This window comes from Acomys russatus, chromosome 15 (genome assembly GCF_903995435.1).
Source record: "Acomys russatus chromosome 15, mAcoRus1.1, whole genome shotgun sequence".
NCBI classification, from domain to species: Eukaryota; Metazoa; Chordata; class Mammalia; order Rodentia; family Muridae; genus Acomys; species Acomys russatus.
In genome coordinates this window covers 50,648,585-50,667,005 of record NC_067151.1, presented here as the reverse complement: position 1 = coordinate 50,667,005, position 18,421 = coordinate 50,648,585, and the positions used below count along the sequence as shown (strand labels likewise).

At 36.2% G+C, this 18,421-nt stretch overlaps 1 protein-coding gene across 1 annotated transcript in view; it reads right to left on the bottom strand.

Annotated features, from left to right (window-relative positions):
• Positions 1-1,601: 1,601 nt before the first annotated feature.
• Positions 1,602-18,421, bottom strand: part of Fstl5 (follistatin like 5) — a 483,380-nt gene continuing 466,560 nt past the window's right edge. Inside the window, exon 15 of the mRNA XM_051156911.1 lies at positions 1,602-3,312. Coding sequence (XP_051012868.1) covers positions 2,610-3,312 — 703 coding nt within the window. The 3' untranslated portion in view covers positions 1,602-2,609. The remainder of the gene's footprint in view (positions 3,313-18,421) is intronic.

Below are 18,421 nucleotides of genomic sequence, written 5' to 3'. Positions count from 1 at the left end.
AACTGAGGCCTGGGTTTCCTCACCAATAAAAATTAAATAAACCTGAATTTTGTATCTATCATTTCTATAAATGGGAAAAAGTATTGCTTTTTAGTTTACTTTTGAGGGTCTGTTCTGACATAATTCCTTTAACGCATGAGAAATGCTGAAGAAACAAACATTACAGGTTTTGGAACAAACACCGAAAGTTAAGATATGACAGGGCAAGACAGAGCAGAGCTGCCGCCTTCATCTGGTATTCTTGGTGAGGCCATTTTAGGTAGGAGTAGAATTTGATGTCCCCAACTTTATCTTAGTAGGTCAAAACACCCCTGGTGATTTTTCTTTGCCTCTGTTAAATTCCCTGATTGTTCAAACTTTCCACTCCACCTACCTGCTTATCGTAGCATCTGTTGAACTTGTTTGGATAAGTCCTCCCCACTCACATTCTAGAACAAGATAATATAATGCTTGCTCTAAACACTCAGGGTGATGCTTGGGTTCCTAACACCTGAGTGTAGTCTCAGCCAGTTGGGATAAAGAATTTTAATTGGCTATCAACTGTTTCTGAGTGGTCTTTTCTGGTGGGCTCCCCATAACAAACTGATATAGGAAGATTGATAATTTATGAAAAGGAAAAATAAATCTTTCTTTGATTGGCCTCCCTTCATTTTCCTTCCAAGTCCTCCCGTACCATCATTTTGACTAGAACATGGAGCAGCACATTATATCTGTAGCTTATGGAGGCATAAAATGTCATGCACACTAAATAATTTCTGAGCACACAGCAATAAAACATAAGTGGTTTATTCTTTTATCAAGCAATGACAACAGACAGCATCCACATGGTTAAAGCTTCTAAAGGAAAATGTACATGTACAGGACAGACTTACACCAAATCATTAACACAAAGACACTGCATGATTCATGTTCACAGGGGAGAAAGATACCAAAGAGTAAAACAGACTCAATCAGTAAAAACACAGGCTGATTTTTGTTGTTTATGAAATCTACTTCCCTTAATATTTCCTTAAGCTAAGAAGAAATCTATTATCACACAGCCCATGGTGCTATATACACACAAGAGAGTGCACACTATAAAATTCCAAGTTTCTATGCAGCTTTACATAATTTAAACTTGGATCAAAGTTGTATTTCTAAAAAAAGATCTTATTGGATTACCTTCAGCAAATGGACATTGTTTCAATAGCTCATTAGCAGTTTTACCAACAATAAGAAGAAAAATAAGTAGAAAAGGTTCTCAAATCATGTATGCTATTCCCTTACACCTGGATAGTTTTTTTTCCTATTCAAATAACCCAGCTTACTGGTATTAATCTATTTCTACTGGTCTTCTATATTCTCCTTTAGTAAAAAGGATAAAGGCATCATATTTACTTCCCTACAGTATCTCAAGAGACTCAGTTGGGTCAAAGCTAGAGCACACAGTTAGTAGAAGACATTTTAGCATATGCAGGAGTAGAAGTCATTTTGGAAAAAGACAAGGGGTGGGCTTCTTTACTAGATGCATAAGAATAGCAAAAGCAGTGGAGAAATGCATCTTCACTCTCTACTGTGGGATCACCTCACCAGTTTCTGCTGGAAACTATTCAGCTTATTTGGACCAACCAGGTGAATGTTGTCTGAGGAGGATGTAGGCCATTGCACTACAGAGAATGGGTCCAGTTTTGTCTCACTGTAAATCTTCCTACAACTGGTTCTTTCTGTGCAGACACAGCAATGCTCCTTTATCAAAATGAAGAAAGCTACTGATTTAGGCAACATCAGGCTACCTAAAAGAATCAATCCTGATAATAATAAAAGAGACTTTCTGTAAGCAGTTTAATTCTCAGATAAACTTACATTAATCACGTAATGCACCCTAGTGAATGAAAGAAAAATGTGCACACATTACATTGCAAATGATTTTCAACATACATATTTTCTCCCTTCCTGTCCATTTTCTATAGCAGAATGCGCACTGTACAGTGAATTTTATATAGTTTCTCATCTGTATATGGCCCAAGGCCAAATTATGCCTTCCTATGACATTTCATTGAAGGTCAAACAAATGCCTGAAGGCAGGATTTGGCGCAAGTTATAAACATTTCTTAATGACAGTAGATTCATTGCTATGAGGTTGTCCAATATGCAGAGTTTATCCTTCCTTTTTCTCCTATGACATTTCCTTCAAGGCACAAAAGATTTTAAACAGTGGACGGGACAGACTATTTTGAATTAAGAATTTTAAGGTTCCACATGACCTTTTATTTCTGATTTAAGCATAGCAAAAGGACAGAGAAAAATAAAATACCTTAAAAAATGACATGATGCTTAGGTCATCTGAAATTCCCTGCAGTTTACTTATTTTTTTTTAAGAATTTTAAATCTCATTTTATGGGTTTAAAATATAGCTACATGTTTGATTCTTGTGAGTGCTGTAATTTCTAATTAAATATTTATGAAATGTTCCTAACCAGCCAATATCATTGTTTAAAAATATCTAGCTTATTTGAACAAAGGGGGTTTCGACTACGTTATAAACTTGGAAAAGTTAAGTTGTAATTTAAGTATGGATCAAGTGCAATGCGCTGTAAAACTCTTCCTCCATAATTAGGTAATAGGGCTCCTTAGGCATCTCCAACCCAAACAACGGTGTTTCCTTTCTGAACCTCGGTGATCTCACAGTTTAACTTATTAAGGCGGCCATCCAGAATGAAGAGAGAATCTTTGGAAGGTGTCATCAGGTATTGTCCAAACAGGCCACTGCCTTGGATGTGCCTGTTTTTCGGGCTCCAGGGCCAGTCTTCCGTCTTGAGAGGTTCTTTAAGGCTTTTGATCATCTTGACCTTGCCGGAGGAGAGCTCCACAAAGAGCACGTCTGTTTGTTGGCTTGAGCTACCATAGATGTTGTACTGGTGGGCTTCTGTGAAAGATGGCTGGAAGGCTAGGTCAGATATGTGCAGGTTGGTGTGGATGTCATAAGCATCCAGGATTTCTCCTCTAATGGAGATGTACTGGATTCTTACCAGACCTTTCACATCATTAACACTGACAAGATAATGTCCATCTGGAGACACGTAAGGGGTGCCTGTCACATCACTGTTGAAACCAATGACCGCGTCAGTCACACTATCCACCACAAGCTGTGGTGGAAGGGCTCCCGTGATGTCAGGCTTGCAGCCAATGAAGTAGTATCCTCCCAGATGGGTGTATGCCAAGGACAGAGGAATGCACTTTGAGTCTTTCAGGTTAATTGTTTTGATGTAGGACATGGTTTCAAGATCAATTTTGTGTAGTGCAGATTCATCTTTATGAAGAATGAATCCAAATCTGAAAAGATAAAACCAAAGTTAGAAAGGAAATTATAGAGTTGTTACCAAAGACATTAATCACAGACAGAAACAAGGTCCACCCCAAGCCAGGGTCTGGCCTGCTATCATATCAGAATAACTTTCTGATAGTTTTAAAGTCCAAAACTTAATATAAGAAAAATACTGGTTTCTGTTTACATGTGGAGAAAATAAAAGATTGTGTTGCATTAAAATGAAAGAAAATGACATAGGAGATATAAAAAAGGGATGGGGAGGCAGGACAATACATAAAGAGAGTAAAGGAGGAAGGATAAATCACACTAAGAATGTTTTTAAAAGGCACGGAGAGTAATTAAATTTACCTAAAATTCCATATAACACACATTTATATAAACATATATATTTAAATGAAGTTATGTCACTTTGAATAATAATTCTCGCAGGAGTTATAGACTATCTAACAAAATCCCAGTATCAGGAATGAACATCCTCCTTTCAAGTTTTTCGTCAGGAGAGCCCAAAAGAGCACTGAAACAAATAGAGCCTATGGCTGCTGCACTTGGGTGCAATGATAGAAGTAAGCACCTATGTTTGAAGACACCAAGCTCTTTGTAGACTAGACTCAGAATATTTAAGTTGGAGCTTACCCAAAATTCCCCTCACTAATGACTAGCTTTCATAGGCATAGAAATTTATGTACATGCTACCAAGAAAGAAAATAAATCAATATTCAGCTAAGGCATCTATGCAACACAACAGTGACCAACATAGCAAGACATCTCTAGAAATGTAATAGTGTATACACTAATGGTAACCAGCAGAGGTCTAATTGGGCTTACGGCCCACTTCACAGGAGGAAAAACAATTACACCTGTACTTCATACCTATCCAAAAACAAATGGCTGTTGAGGCCCTGGATCTTGGAACATAACCACTTCTTAAACTAGTGTAATTTGTTAACTGCATTATAAAGAGGTATACCCACAGATAAGTGGAGATATCACTTCTTATCAAATAAACTTCTTATGAAACAGGATATCATTGCAGAAAAGAAAACCTAGTAAAATTGCAAAGGACAACTGACTTTCTAGGATGTACTGTCCCTACAACACAATTCTTACATCAAAGGCTCAGAAAACATCTCAGAGGAGGGAAAGAAGAAGGATGTTTAGGAGCCAGAGGACCAGGAGTATGCCTTGAGATTGTGCTTTCTAGCTTTCATAGGGATAGCATACCATAAAGTCTGTACAAATGGCTGCCCAAAATGACCTGAACACCATTCCAACATGAGCTGACATCCGAACATAGATGGGGACATCTCATTGTGCCCCTTCCTTAGGTAAAGATCTACAGGCAATTAACAAATGTTGAGGAAGAGAGAATTAATCCTCCCCAGGGATGAGCACCCTGACTGATTTTGCAATTTCAAGTGATCAGACCTAGAAATACATAGACACAGGCAACACTGAATGAACATAGCACATTTTATTTATGTTTATGTTTTATGGCTATATGTAACAACAATGGTTAAAAAGGCTGTGACTTTGGAAGCAGTCCTCTGAGAAACAAATGTAGAATGATTAGGAAGAAGCAGGAGAAGAAATGGAGCAATTAAATTTTGCTTAAATAAAAATGAATAATAATTTAAAAATAACTGTACAGACAACCAGTTAGAACATATTTTATTTTTGTATAGGACTAATCACGGAAATTTTATTTACATAAACAAACATTATTTCCCCATATAACACAAAAATAATTCCAGCCATATCTTCTAATAATATCAAGTATGTAAATTAAACCAGCATACTAATATTAATAAATACTTATATTTCTATAATAAAACTATTTTATAAACCAGCAGTATGTATAATTATGAATGAGAAAGAATAACTTAGTACAGAGTTTTATTAGGAAATACATAAAATATGACTTTCTACATTTCTTATATTACATACAGTTTTTAAGTTTTATATTAAACTTAAGTGGACAGAAACTCCTTTCAAGAGATTTGTAAATACTTATTGGAGAAGATATTGTGGCTATATTGAAGATCAAATCTTCCTGATTTTAATAAATCTTGAAATTTTAAGACAGGAAAATGCGAGAAGTACTATTGCTTAGTGCTCACTTGTACTGCTTGCTGCCTCTAACTTACTATTACTCCTAAGCACTTGCCATAATATAATTGAAAATAATATTTCTAGTGCATGTCTGAATGGTAGCTGCCATTTTTTATTTGTTTTTGGGTTCATTATTTTCCCTGTATCTTAAAACCCATATTTGTGGTCTTTGAAAAAAAAAAAAACCAACAACTCATACCATATCCATTCTAAATAAAATTTGAGCCCTAAAGAAATGAAAGAACATTCACATTGTTAATAAAATAAGACTTATCAGTGTTCTTAATAATGTCTAGTGCAGAAGTATATTTCACTCTTTAATTCATTTCTAAATAGTATAAAATAAAAATATTCTTCAATATCTAGATATTCCATATATTTTAATTTAGAATAAAAATATATAATATTAGGTTTTGCTATTCATTTTCAAATTTTTCTTAATTAAACAATTCCATCCATTGCCAAACTAAATGTTGTCTTTCCATTAATGAATAATTATTATGAATGTGTTGATAAAAAATACCATTAACTATATTATGAGATATGATGGGAGATAATTTTTCAGATATAAATTGTACATGAGGTTAGAGGAAAATCATTATAAGAATCACTTAAATAAAGCAATAATCTAAGCAAGTCTTGCCATTTAAGCACTCCTGGTAAGTCTAGTCTGCTAGCCCCTATGGGTGGTGGGCTGTACTTGCTAGTGAGAATGAGCCAAACTTACTGTTCATCTGTTGAACTATTTCAACTGTGACAGAGAAGGCTGTACCTATAATTTCTGAGATATCCCTTGGTTGCTTTTCCATAACTTAAAAAAAAATCTTTGATTGAAAATACAGGAGCATCATAACGATAATAAAATAGTACTTATTTTATCCCCATACTGTGCTTTAGGATTGAACAACTGAACCTATTGACAGATGCAGGAGAATGCCTTCAATTCTCACCACTGCTTTAGTGGTGAGGAAGTGAAGTTTCTAAATCTCTTAGAGCAGCTTTGTATTCAGAAGGTTCTGACTGTTCATTAGGCAGTGATAAATGCTTAGGAGTCTCAACTTTCATGCATGCTTATCTTGATAAAATCCTGCAGAGTGTTGATTTGTCTAACGTCTGTAAAAATATTAGGAAACAAAGTTGTAGTAGCAAAGAGCATTAAAACTTACTCTCAATGTCATATTTTGACTGGAAATTATTGTTATCTGGCCTGTATAGCCCCATATGGTTTGTTCAGATTTAGTGTACTGAGTTCTGTTTCTCTCTCTCTCTCTTTTTTTTTTTTTCCCCTAGCCTGATGCAGTTTCCTGACACAGTTTTCACTATAATAGACCTTATGGAAATATCATCTTCCACTGAGTCCTTTCTTCCATAAATTCCAATTTCTGCAGTGGCAGGAAGAGGGCACAGTGTCAGCTTACTTTGAGGAAGAGGGAAGTGGGAATATTACCAATCAGAAAACCAGTGGCATCGCAAGCTTAAGGAGAATGCTTTCCTGAAGGAACCACACACACTACATTTGCTTCATAACTTTATACTTTGTGTATCTGTATCCTACTCTCCAAATAGTTAAAGGGTGTTTTATGTCATAATTGTTCTGTTATTTTTCTTTTTTAATTTTAATTTTCTTCATATATGCTAATTGTGTGTGGTGCTGTATTGTACAAGTACCCTTATATGCAAGTACACATTTATGCCAGACACATTTACCCCATACTCATACTCTCCAGGCATTCATTTTCTGCCCTTCCCTCCGTTAGTCTTTCTGTTCCTCTTTATAATTTTACTTCTACTCTAGTGTCCATATACACACATGATTTTATTTGTGTCAAAATATCATAAGACATGATTAAAAAGCAAAGACAAGGTGGAGGTCCACTTTGCTTTACAGCTACTATGTCCACTGTGCTGAAATTAAAACTGTGTCTCTCAGTCCTCTCACTATGGTTTAGATGCAGTTGTTCCCCAAGAGTTCACGTTGGGGAAGCTTGGTCCTCAGTGTGAAGTGTATACATGGGTGATGCCTTAAAGACTGGGTACCATGTTCAGAAGGGATTCTGAAATTTCTAGACACTCAGCTTCTGTCCTGACACTAAGCCTTGAACTCTTCCTCTTCATTTGATTGCATTGAAATGAATTATTCCCCAAAGACAAACTGTTAGGACTGTTCGGATCTGATCTTTCAGCCCCCCAAATAGTGAGTTAAATAAACTTATTAATTCATAAAATAGACTGTCCTTGATATTTCATTACAGCAATGAAAAATGGCCTAGTACATACAGGCATATTGTTCTGTATTTGAGAGATCAGAGTGACAATGGGAATGTCTGTATTTTTGCTCTCACTTATTTCTATAGGGTGAATGCTCAGTTTATACATTGCCTGGTCTATGAATTTCTAACACTGTAAAGGAGTGAATGATTCACTCTACTTTTTGCTTATATTATATAGAGCATTTCATTAATTTGTTCAGGATGGCTTCTGATTTCCGCACTCCAGTAATCATTTTTCCTCGGGTTCAGAAGTACCTAAGACTAAGGTACATGGCTCTGCCTGGCCAGGCTTCCCTGAACAATCTTCTGAAACTGTGCATTAGGACTTACTTAGAAGTTGGTCTATGGCACATGGGGATTTTGCTTCTGCACAGATATTAGCATCACAAATAGATATTGAGTTCCAATAGGATGTCCTCCCCACTGTCCTAGTTTCCTGGTAAGTGAAGGCTTTCATGGGACATGCCCCTTGGGCTAGTATGCAGATATAAGTGAGTATATACCATTTGAGTCTTTCTGCTTCTGGGTTAACTCACTCATGATCATTTCTAGTCTAGATGAGAGAAGCATGGGAGAATAGCAAAGTAGAAGGATCCAGAGGGTCCTAGAAACCTACAAGTAGAACATTATGATAGGCAGATTTGGGCGCAGGGGTCCCGCTCAAACGAAGGCACCAGCCAAGGACAATACAGGTGGTAAACTTTAAACCCCTACCCAGATCTAGCCAATGGTCAGAACATTCTCTACAGTTGAGTGGAGAGTGGAATATGACTTTCTCACATACTCTGGTGCCTCACATTTGACCATGTCCCCTGGAGGGGGAGACCTGGTGGCACTCAGAGGAAGGACAGCAGGTTACCAAGAGGAGACTTGATACCCTATGAGCATATACAGGGGGAGGTAATCCCCCTCAGGAACAGTCATAGGTGAGGGGAATAAGGGGAAAATGGGAGGGAGGGAAGAATGGGAGGATACAAGGGATGGGATAACCATTGAGATGAAACAATAATAAATTAATAAAAGATTTTTAAAAATGTAAAAAAAAAATAGATATTGATGTTACTTAAGATTTCTATTGATAATAACAGAAAATGTTGTGGTTAGTATTAGGATCTAGATTTCTAAAGATATCAGTTATGCAGCACCATACATTGCCACTATAAAGAGGTCTTCACTACTGACAGTCTTCATGGACACAAGCCACAGACGTGACATAAGCCACCATTCACTAGTTGGGAATGCCTTTCTTTTGATGACTTTTATTATCTTAGACTTCTCCCATGTTATAAAAATACAAATTTTATTCCTGTCTAAACACCAAATTTATATTGTAGATGAATTTCAAATAAACGAGTAAAAATTGTATCAGATGTGGCCATATTCATGTGTTGGGGAAGTTGTTACCAAGAACTGGAATTGCCACTTTTTTTTTTAATCTTTTTTTTTTTTTATTAATTTATTCTTGTTACATCTCAATGTTTATCCCATCCCTTGTATCCTCCCATTCCTCCCCCCCCCCATTTTCCCATTATTCCCCTCCCCTATGACTGTTCCTGAGGGGGATTACGCCCCCCTTGCCACTTTTAATAATGTTTTTAACTAAACAAAGACAATTCTGAGCAGCACGATGCTTTGATAAAATGATGACACTTGAAAAATGTTTGGTTTTAAACCTCAAAGCGGATGATGTGCATCAAAGAACCTCCTTATGGAGATGGCTTCAAATGTGGCAAACAAACCACTGGGTAAAATGTCCTTGTTTCTACCACAGACAGAATTCTGTCTAAAAAAGGGAAAGCTTGGATGCAAGCAGTCAACAGCCAAACTCTGCCAAGATATGGTAAGCAAGTCCTCAATAGTTCCTGCCTCACACCCATGTCTGTCAAATATATTGGGCCAGAAGACTGAAGATGATGCTCAAAAATTATAAAGCGTTTTGGGTGACTATTCAGGTAGCAAACTGTCTCTGTCATCTTCTCATTTGGAAAGCTACTCACCTGCACTACCAGTATACTCAGGTAATAAAAATTTTTCCTTCTTAAGTATCTGATGGGGTTGAAAACTAGATAGTTAAGTTGTACAATTAAACATAGTTGTTTAGAGGTTAAGATGTTTTAGGTCTAGATATATGTCTTAAGTTAATAATGAAGAGGTATGGTAAATATTGATTTACATTCAAAATTTTAGAAACACCAAGATAGGTAAGATGTTTTCTTCAACCTGTCAAATATAAATATCCATAACACTAAGAATGTAACATTTATGTAATTCCTATATGTAGTTTATTGTATATACGTATAATGATATAAATGTATATATAAAAAATAAAAATATTTAATAAAATAGAAAAAACAAAATATAATATAGCCTATGTGCCAGTTGTGGTGGCACATGCCTTTAATCCCCAGACTCAGGAGGCAGAGGCAGATGGATTGCTGTGAGTTCGAGGCCAACCTGGTCTACAAAGGAGTCCAGGACAGCCAAGGCTACACAGAGAAACCCTGTCTCAAACAAACAAACAAAAAGCCTAAGTAAACTTCTCACTTTTGTGGGTATTTTACCAAAATTTTGAGGGATATTTTGCACTTATTTTATTTCTTCTTTACAAAGACATAGAATATGTTTCTGAGTACTAAATCTTCCGCTGTTGTTGTTGTTGTGTGGTCTTGTTATTCTGATATGTTGACGATCTGGTTCATCCAAGGAATGTTAAGAGATAAACGTCTAATTTGCTTATTTTGATTTAAAATTTATGTTTCTTGAGTTTTAGTGAGTAACTTGAACCTATGAAAAAAAATCACCATTAGGTATTCTATGCACATCATGTATAGTATAGACTGTTTTTCTTTTTTCTTTTTTTTTTTTTTTTTGATTTTTTTTATTAATTTATTCTTGTTACATCTCAATGTTTATCCCATCCCTTGTATCCTCCTATTCCTCCCCCCCCCCCCCATTTTCCCATTATTCCCCTCCCCTATGACTGTTCCTGAGGGGGATTACGTCCCCCTATATATTCTCATAGGGTATCAAGTCTCTTCTTGGCTACTTGCTGTCCTTCCTCTGAGTGCCACCAGGTCTCCCCCTCCAGGGGACATGGTCAAATGTGAGGCACCAGAGTACGTGAGAAAGTCGTATCACACTCTCCACTCAACTGTGGAGAATATTCTGACCATTGGCTAGATCTGGGAAGGGGTTTAAAGTTTACCTCCTGTATTGTCCTTGGCTGGTGCCTTAGTTTGAGCAGGACCCCTGGGCCCAAATCTGCCTATCATATTGTTCTACTTGTAGATTTCTAGGACCCTCTGGATCCTTTTATTTTGCTGTTCTCCCATGCATCTCTCATTTAGAGTCCCAATAGGATGCCTTCCCCTCTGTCCCAGTTTCCTGGTAAGTGAAGGCTTTCGTGGGACATGCCCCTTGGGCTAGTATGCAGATATAAGTGAGTATATACCATTTGATTCTTTCTGCTTCTGGGTTAACTCACTCATTATAATCATTTCTAGCTCAATCCATTTATCCACAAATTTCGGGAATTCCTTGTTTTTAATAGCTGAGTAGTATTCCATAGTGTATATGTACCACAGTTTCTTTAAAAACTTTAGTGTTTCTAATTTTTAGTGGTTTGTAACAAAAAATGAACAAACCATCAGATACTTTTTAGAAGACTGGGTAAGTTTTTTCTTTGTAAAACACATTAGCAATATTATTACATTGTCTTTGAATAATGTTTTTGAATAATATTTTGAATAGGAGTTGATGAATGGACAAAATATAGCATGGCAGACATGGGCTAAGAGAGTAGAAAGATATCACTCATGGATACTTGACTAATAACAGAAAAACAAGAAGAAAAAATTGAAGTGTATTCCTTATGCCACATATCTTATCATAATTATATTATGATGTGTTATACTATTATTATATATTATGTATATGTTATATTAATTATATATTATATTATTAACTATTTGCCTCACTCAGGATGACTATTTCTAGTTCTATCCATTTGCCTTCCAATTTCATGATTTCCTTGTTTTTAAGAGCTGAATAATATTCCATTGTGTAAATGTACCATAGTTTCTTCATCCATTCTTCAGATGAGGGAATTTATGTTGTGTCCAGATTCTGGCTATTATGAATTAGGTTGCCTGGATATAGTTGAGAAAGTATCCTTGGGTTGTGTGGTGGAGTTTCTTTTGTGTATATGCCCAAGAGTGGTATAGCTAGGTCTTGAGGGAGCACAATTACCAATTTTCTGAGAAAGCTCCAGATTGATTTCCAAAGTTGTACTCCCACCAGCAATGGAGGAGTGTTCCTCTTTCTCCACATCCTCACCAATGTGTGCTTTCACTTGAGTTTTTGATCTTATATATGCTGACGGGCATAAGATGGAATCTCAGAGTCATTTTGATTTGTATTTCCCTGATGACTAAGGAAGTTGAGCATTTCTTTAAATGATTTTCAGCCATTTGATATTCATCTGTTGAGAATTCTCTGTTTAGCTCTGAACCTCATTTTTAATTGTGTTATTTGGTGTGATGGTGTTTATTTTCTTTAGTTCTTTATATATTTTGGATATTACTACTTTGTCAGATGTAGGGTTGGTAAATAGACTAGACTTCTCCTAGTCTATAGGTCGTCTTTTTGTTCTGTTGACATTGTTTTTTGTCTTACAGAAACTTCTCAGTTTCATGAAGTCCTGTTTACTAATTGCTAATCTTAGAGCCTGAGCTGTTTGTGTTCTGTTCAGAAAGTTGTCTCCTGTGCCAATGAGTTCAAGAATATTCCACAATTTTTCTTCTAACAGATTTAGTATGTCTAGTTTTATGTTGAGGTGTTTAATCCACTTGGACTTTAGTTTTGTGCAGGGTAAAAGACATGGATGGTATATACTCACTTATAAGTGGATATTAGTCCAACATAATGTTCTTTGGTAGTCTCCACTTAGTGGGGGAATCCATATAGATGCTGGGACTCACTGCTGGACACCAGGTGACAATGGTACTGAAGAATAAGGTTGTGAAAGGACCCAGGGGGTTCAGGAGCTCCACAAAGAGACCATCAAGGCTTGTGGATCTAGACCTGGGGAGGTGGGAGCGCTGCACACACTGATGTAACCAACCAAGAGTAATGCATGCAGTAAATGTAGATCTAGCCAATGGACATCTCATTCTTCAAGGTTGTGGGAAGTGTGGAGACTGCCACTGACATGAACTCGGATTCTCCCAACTTGATCACTTCCACTCATTGGGGATGCCAAGTGGGCACACAGAGGAAAGGGAAGTACATTATCTGGATGAGACCTGATAGAAGGTGGTCATATGGTGGGGTACGAGGGCTCCTTCTCTCAGAGGTCTAGGGAAAGGAAATAGAGTGAAAGAGGGAGGGAGGGTTGGAACAGGAAGATACAAGTAAAGTGAAAACAATTGGGATGTAAACTGAATAAATTATAATAAATAAATAAATAAATAAGATGTATGATGCATGTAATTCAGTGTACAAATATATAATATAATATTAGTAAACTTTTAAAATCTGGGCTGATAGGTCTCCCTCCAAGAACCAAAGACCATATAACAAAAACTGCAATAGTAAAAATTGGTAGCATTCTTTTGTGTTGTTGTTTGGGGGTTGGGGGTGTCTAAAAGACTCCCAAAACATGTATTGTTGCTGCCCTTGATTACTCCCCTGTGGTAAAAGGCAAGTTTCTATGCTTAAGTGTCATCCACTTCAGAAACAGTTCTCACTGGCCTGTGAACCAGAACTGACCAGATTTTTCCATCCCTGAGGACTAGCTTTCATGATACCTGAAGACACCAAGCAACTTCTAAAGAGGAAGGCAATCAATTATGCCACTCAACTCTGACACTTATGTATCACATCAATGACATAATAAATCTTACAGGTAGAGTAGTGGCACACATGCTTGGCAGTAACCAATTGTTCTCTACTTGGCCTTAAGACCAACTTAGCAAAGGAGATACTGTACCTGATACAGGAAATGTGTTAGTGAAATCATGGTTATTAAAGGAGATTCTATAACCACTAATTTACTAAACCTACATAATCCTTAACAATAATTGATAAACATCATTCCTTATACCTTCTTCCCCCTTCATTTCCAACATAAAGAGACTACTATAGAAAACCACAACATGTTAATATGCAAAGTTGTGGAGCCCAGATCCTACAGATATATCTATAAAATATCCCCATAATTAAGGATTAGGGAACCTTAAGGAAGAGAGGTCAGAGAGATCTTAAGAGCCAGATGATCAGGGATTTTGCTATGAGATTGTATCTTCTGGTAATATCAGAAGCTATCTATACACGTAAAGTGTCACCAACATGGAAATTAAAACACGGGTTGAAAAGGATAACATCAATGAACATGAAAAACTACATGGGAAAAACTCTGTGAGGCCTTGACATATACAAAGTATTACAGGCAAGTTAGTAAAGCTGGGATTGGAAGAGGTAGCCCTCCTCAGGGGACAGCAGACCAATTGGTTGTCTAGTTCCAAATGGTCAGCACTAAAAATATACATACAAGCAACACTGTATGGACCCAATACGTTATTTTATGGAAAAAAAAAACTATATGCAGTAAAAATTGGTGGAGAAGGAGACCATGTCTTTGAACAAGAGTGGAGGATATACAAGTGTTTGAATGAAGGAAATAAAGGAGAGACATGTTGTAATGAAATACAGGGTTAAAATTTTAAAAGAAAAGGAAAGAAAAAGGTTTTAATTACACCATAAAAAATTGGATGTATGAAAATAAAACAAACAAAAAAAACCAAAACAACAAGAAAACTCACTAAACAACCAACAACAACAATAAAAGTCAATGGGTGTACATCCACTGGTTTATTCTGTGGATAAAATTTATAAACAGTATTGATTAAGATTATTTTTATGTATTCACTAGAACAGGAAGCCAAAATATAAAGTCCAAATGTCAATGACGGAACAAGAAAGACTTGACAAAATACTATGCAGTCCAACCCTCCAAAAGTAGTGATTTCCGTGTGAGTTAGAGATGTGAAGTTCCTTGTTTTATGGCAATGCTTTCAAACTTTGTGCAGGGTGACCACAGTAGGAAGAGAAGGATGGATAGAGAGGCCAGTATGCATATCTGTAAATGTGTTAGCTAATCAGTTGCAAAGGTAGCAACATGTAATAGCCTACATCTATTTATACACCCTAGTTTCCATATAAAAATACTTAGAAAGATTAGTCATCTTTACTGGATAGAAGAAGCAAAATTCCAAGGAGGATAAACATCAGAAATTTCTACAGTAATCAACAGTATTTTATGTGTTTACTCAATAAAACACATTGAAATCCTGTTTAAAATAATCACATTCTCTATTTTATATTTTCATCTACATAACCAATACCCACCAGCAATCTTTACTTGGAAACAGACTGGCTCTACTGTCCTGTGAATCCAATAATGGATCTTCAAACTCCTTCCTGTCCTCTATGTCTAATCCCCATGTCTAATATCCAGCAGTGTAGCAGACAACTTGCTGGGCCTTTCCTCTTTCTCTGACTCCATTGTCCAGACTTCAGGGCAGATCCTGGTTTCCTCCTTCCTGTGGACCCTTTCAGAAACTGCCCTCTTGTATCCCATGCCTATACATGTGTGATAGTCCTCTGTAGCAACAGTGGGTAGGAATTGAGAAACACTCCCTACCAAGCAACACACAGCCAACACTTATTCTTAAATGCAGAGAGAACAGCAGAAACAAACAACAAAACAAAACAAAACAAAAAAATGGAACAACCACCCAACAAAGACAAGACCAGACATTAAAAAATATCAAGTTTTTAAAAAGTTGGTGTCTTGAGAAATTAGAGTCACTATAAGAGTGAAGTTAATTTAAATAAAAGGAGATTAAAAGAGACATGTTTTTTAAGACATGCAGGTTTTTTACGATGTGAAATTTTTATCCATTTGGCAAATTTTGTTCTAGTAAAAAAAGAATTGAAAAAAAATGTGTTTACATCACAATAATATCAAAGCTAAATAGCTAAAAGCCATCACAAAAACACAATCACTAACATCCAAGATGAAATACCTTCACCAGAACCCAGCAAGAGAGCCTTGAGAAATGCAGTATAGCTGAAGCCCAAGACAGAGATTTCATATTCTAAATAATGATCAAAATCTCCCATGAACAACCTGGCTTGACTTGAATTGACATTTAGGTACTATATGGACTAGTCCAGGTCTTACAATTACCATGTGCAGCAACCTATGTTAGCCTGTTGAAGGAAATGGAATGGAAGTAAGTGGCCTATATCCTCAAAGAAAATTTTAGTCAATCAGTGGATGCTTACAGATAAAATCCTATCTTTCTCAGAGGGTTTGGGAACTTCTTCAAAGACAGAAGAAGGGACTGGCATAGCTATATTCCTCTTTTGACTATTACATCACATTTCTATTGTGCCAGGATTCTTCTGAACACTCTGTATTAGTCTGCCTCCCTGAAGGAAAAATCCAATTTACAATTAGAATGAAAAAGAGAGAGCAAATTAAAGCAATTGTTTGTAGGAAATAGAAATCTGGCCACAGGGATAGGCTAGTGGAGGAACATGGGGACTACATTAATAAAGCTGTTACATGCCAAATCCTCAGAAGATGGAGTTACATGCAGATCTGTGTTTTGTGCAGAGCAGTGAACTTTGATCCAAAGAAACAGCTGATAACACACAATCCCACAGATAATGAGCTGAGAGTAAAAGCAATATACTCTGCTCTCATTACTTACTATATATTTTTCTCAGACTTCTCATTGGTCAAACCAACAAGAAGTTATCTAGGTATACACATATACTCCACTGATAAAATCTGAAGTACAGTACAGTACATAGGCTTTATATACACTGTATTAGGTAATCAGCTGCATGATATGAAAATTTGTGTATACCTCACACTTGTGCAAAATGGTATATACACAAGTGAAATAATAATAATTAGGATAGCAATAAGAGATATAGAAAAACAGTGAAAAAGATGAGATCTCCTTAGAAAATGCAATATTTGGCAAATAAAATTGATCAGGCCTAATGTATGTGGTTATATTAATAAATCATATTCAGTGGAACCTATACAAATGATAGAAATTTGACAGGAAAAGCTCAGTATTCAGATACACAATTGATGAGTGAGAACTGAAAAATAAAGTGGTTAAGTCAACAAGTGGGTATTTGCTTCCATGAGAAGACACTCCTGGCCTGTAACATCATAATTCCAATTCTATAAACATGTGGGTGAACATTAGTCGGTGTTAAAGAATTTCAAGAATTTGTGAGCAACAATAGTAGAAGATGCTAGGACTTACTTAGACACATTGCTGATGGTGATAAACTAATGCTCTCAGATACATTTTTAGAAGTATAACCATTTTAGGCTTTCTAGGAAAGAATTTAGCAAATTCTTTTAAAAGTAAAATGGCCATCTGCTTCAATAAAGCATTAATCACTCTCACTTCATTTCCTTAATAAATGTTCACATGTACTAGGATAATCACTGCTACAGTGGCATCAATAAGGAGAGGGTTGGGCTTTTGTTCTTTTTTATCTAAAGATCAAATAATAAGAGAAGCCATGAACTATATTCCATACTGAATATGTACAAAAAATAATGTGTAGAACTGTCAAAAGTATTTATATTTAATTTTAATATTTATTTTTTTCTTTGTGTGTGTGTGTGTGTGTGTGTGTGTGTGTGTGTGTGTGTGTGTGTGTGTGTCTGAGTGTGTAAATGTATACTACATAATGCTCCAAAGTTACGGAGCAATTTTGAGAGCCTACCAAGGTAGCCAAATGTATCTGTACTTTTGGAGGCTGCTTGCCTTCACTTCCTACTTATTAGGTAATATTTACTCCTATTAGGTCTCTAATGAGGTTGAAGACTATATAATTATAGTATCACAGTTAAACTTATATTGTTTGGGATGATAGAAATTGATAGATAGTATAATACTTTGTCTAAGAATGAAAAATATACAAATGTAAATATCTAATAAAATAAATAAAAGGGGGAGAATGCTTATTGTGTTATTCAATTAGGTTATTGTGTTATTCAAATGTTGATTTCTGTAAGCCCCATGTTGTGTTACAATCCTTGTTTCGAGAATCTCCTGCCTCAATGTTGTGTAAACAGTGCTCCCCAGTTGTCCCTTGATATGCTAATAAAGCAGCAAATTGCTGAAATGGGAGGGGAATAGGGCTAGATTTCCTGCCAATCAAAAGAGGAGTTAGAGAAGGAAATAGGGGTTTCAGCCACAGGCAGATGTCCAGGAGTGATTCTGAGAAGAAGCACAGCAAAGAAAGCTAAAAAATGCAAGAATCTCTGGGATGTATGCTGGCAGGAACTCAGATTAGGTTAAAGGGTTAAGAATAAGTCAGTAACTGTTCAATTATTGTGCTGTGAAGCTCATTTAAATAATATAGTAGATCTCATTTATTTGTGTGATATTGAGGTTAAGAGAGAAACTGAAAAAAAAAAAACAGTTTTATAAAACTAACTTTATAGAGATACAAGATGGTTTCACCAAGTATGCACCTTATCTGAACAGCAGGACAGCAATGAGAACAGAATAACTCACAGGCCTGAAGTGGACTGCAAAACCTCAAATATCTATATCTCCCAAGTGAGATAAGAGCCCACAGTGTGGGAAACTCAACAGCCCAAACACAGGTTATCCAGTTAAACCCCAGA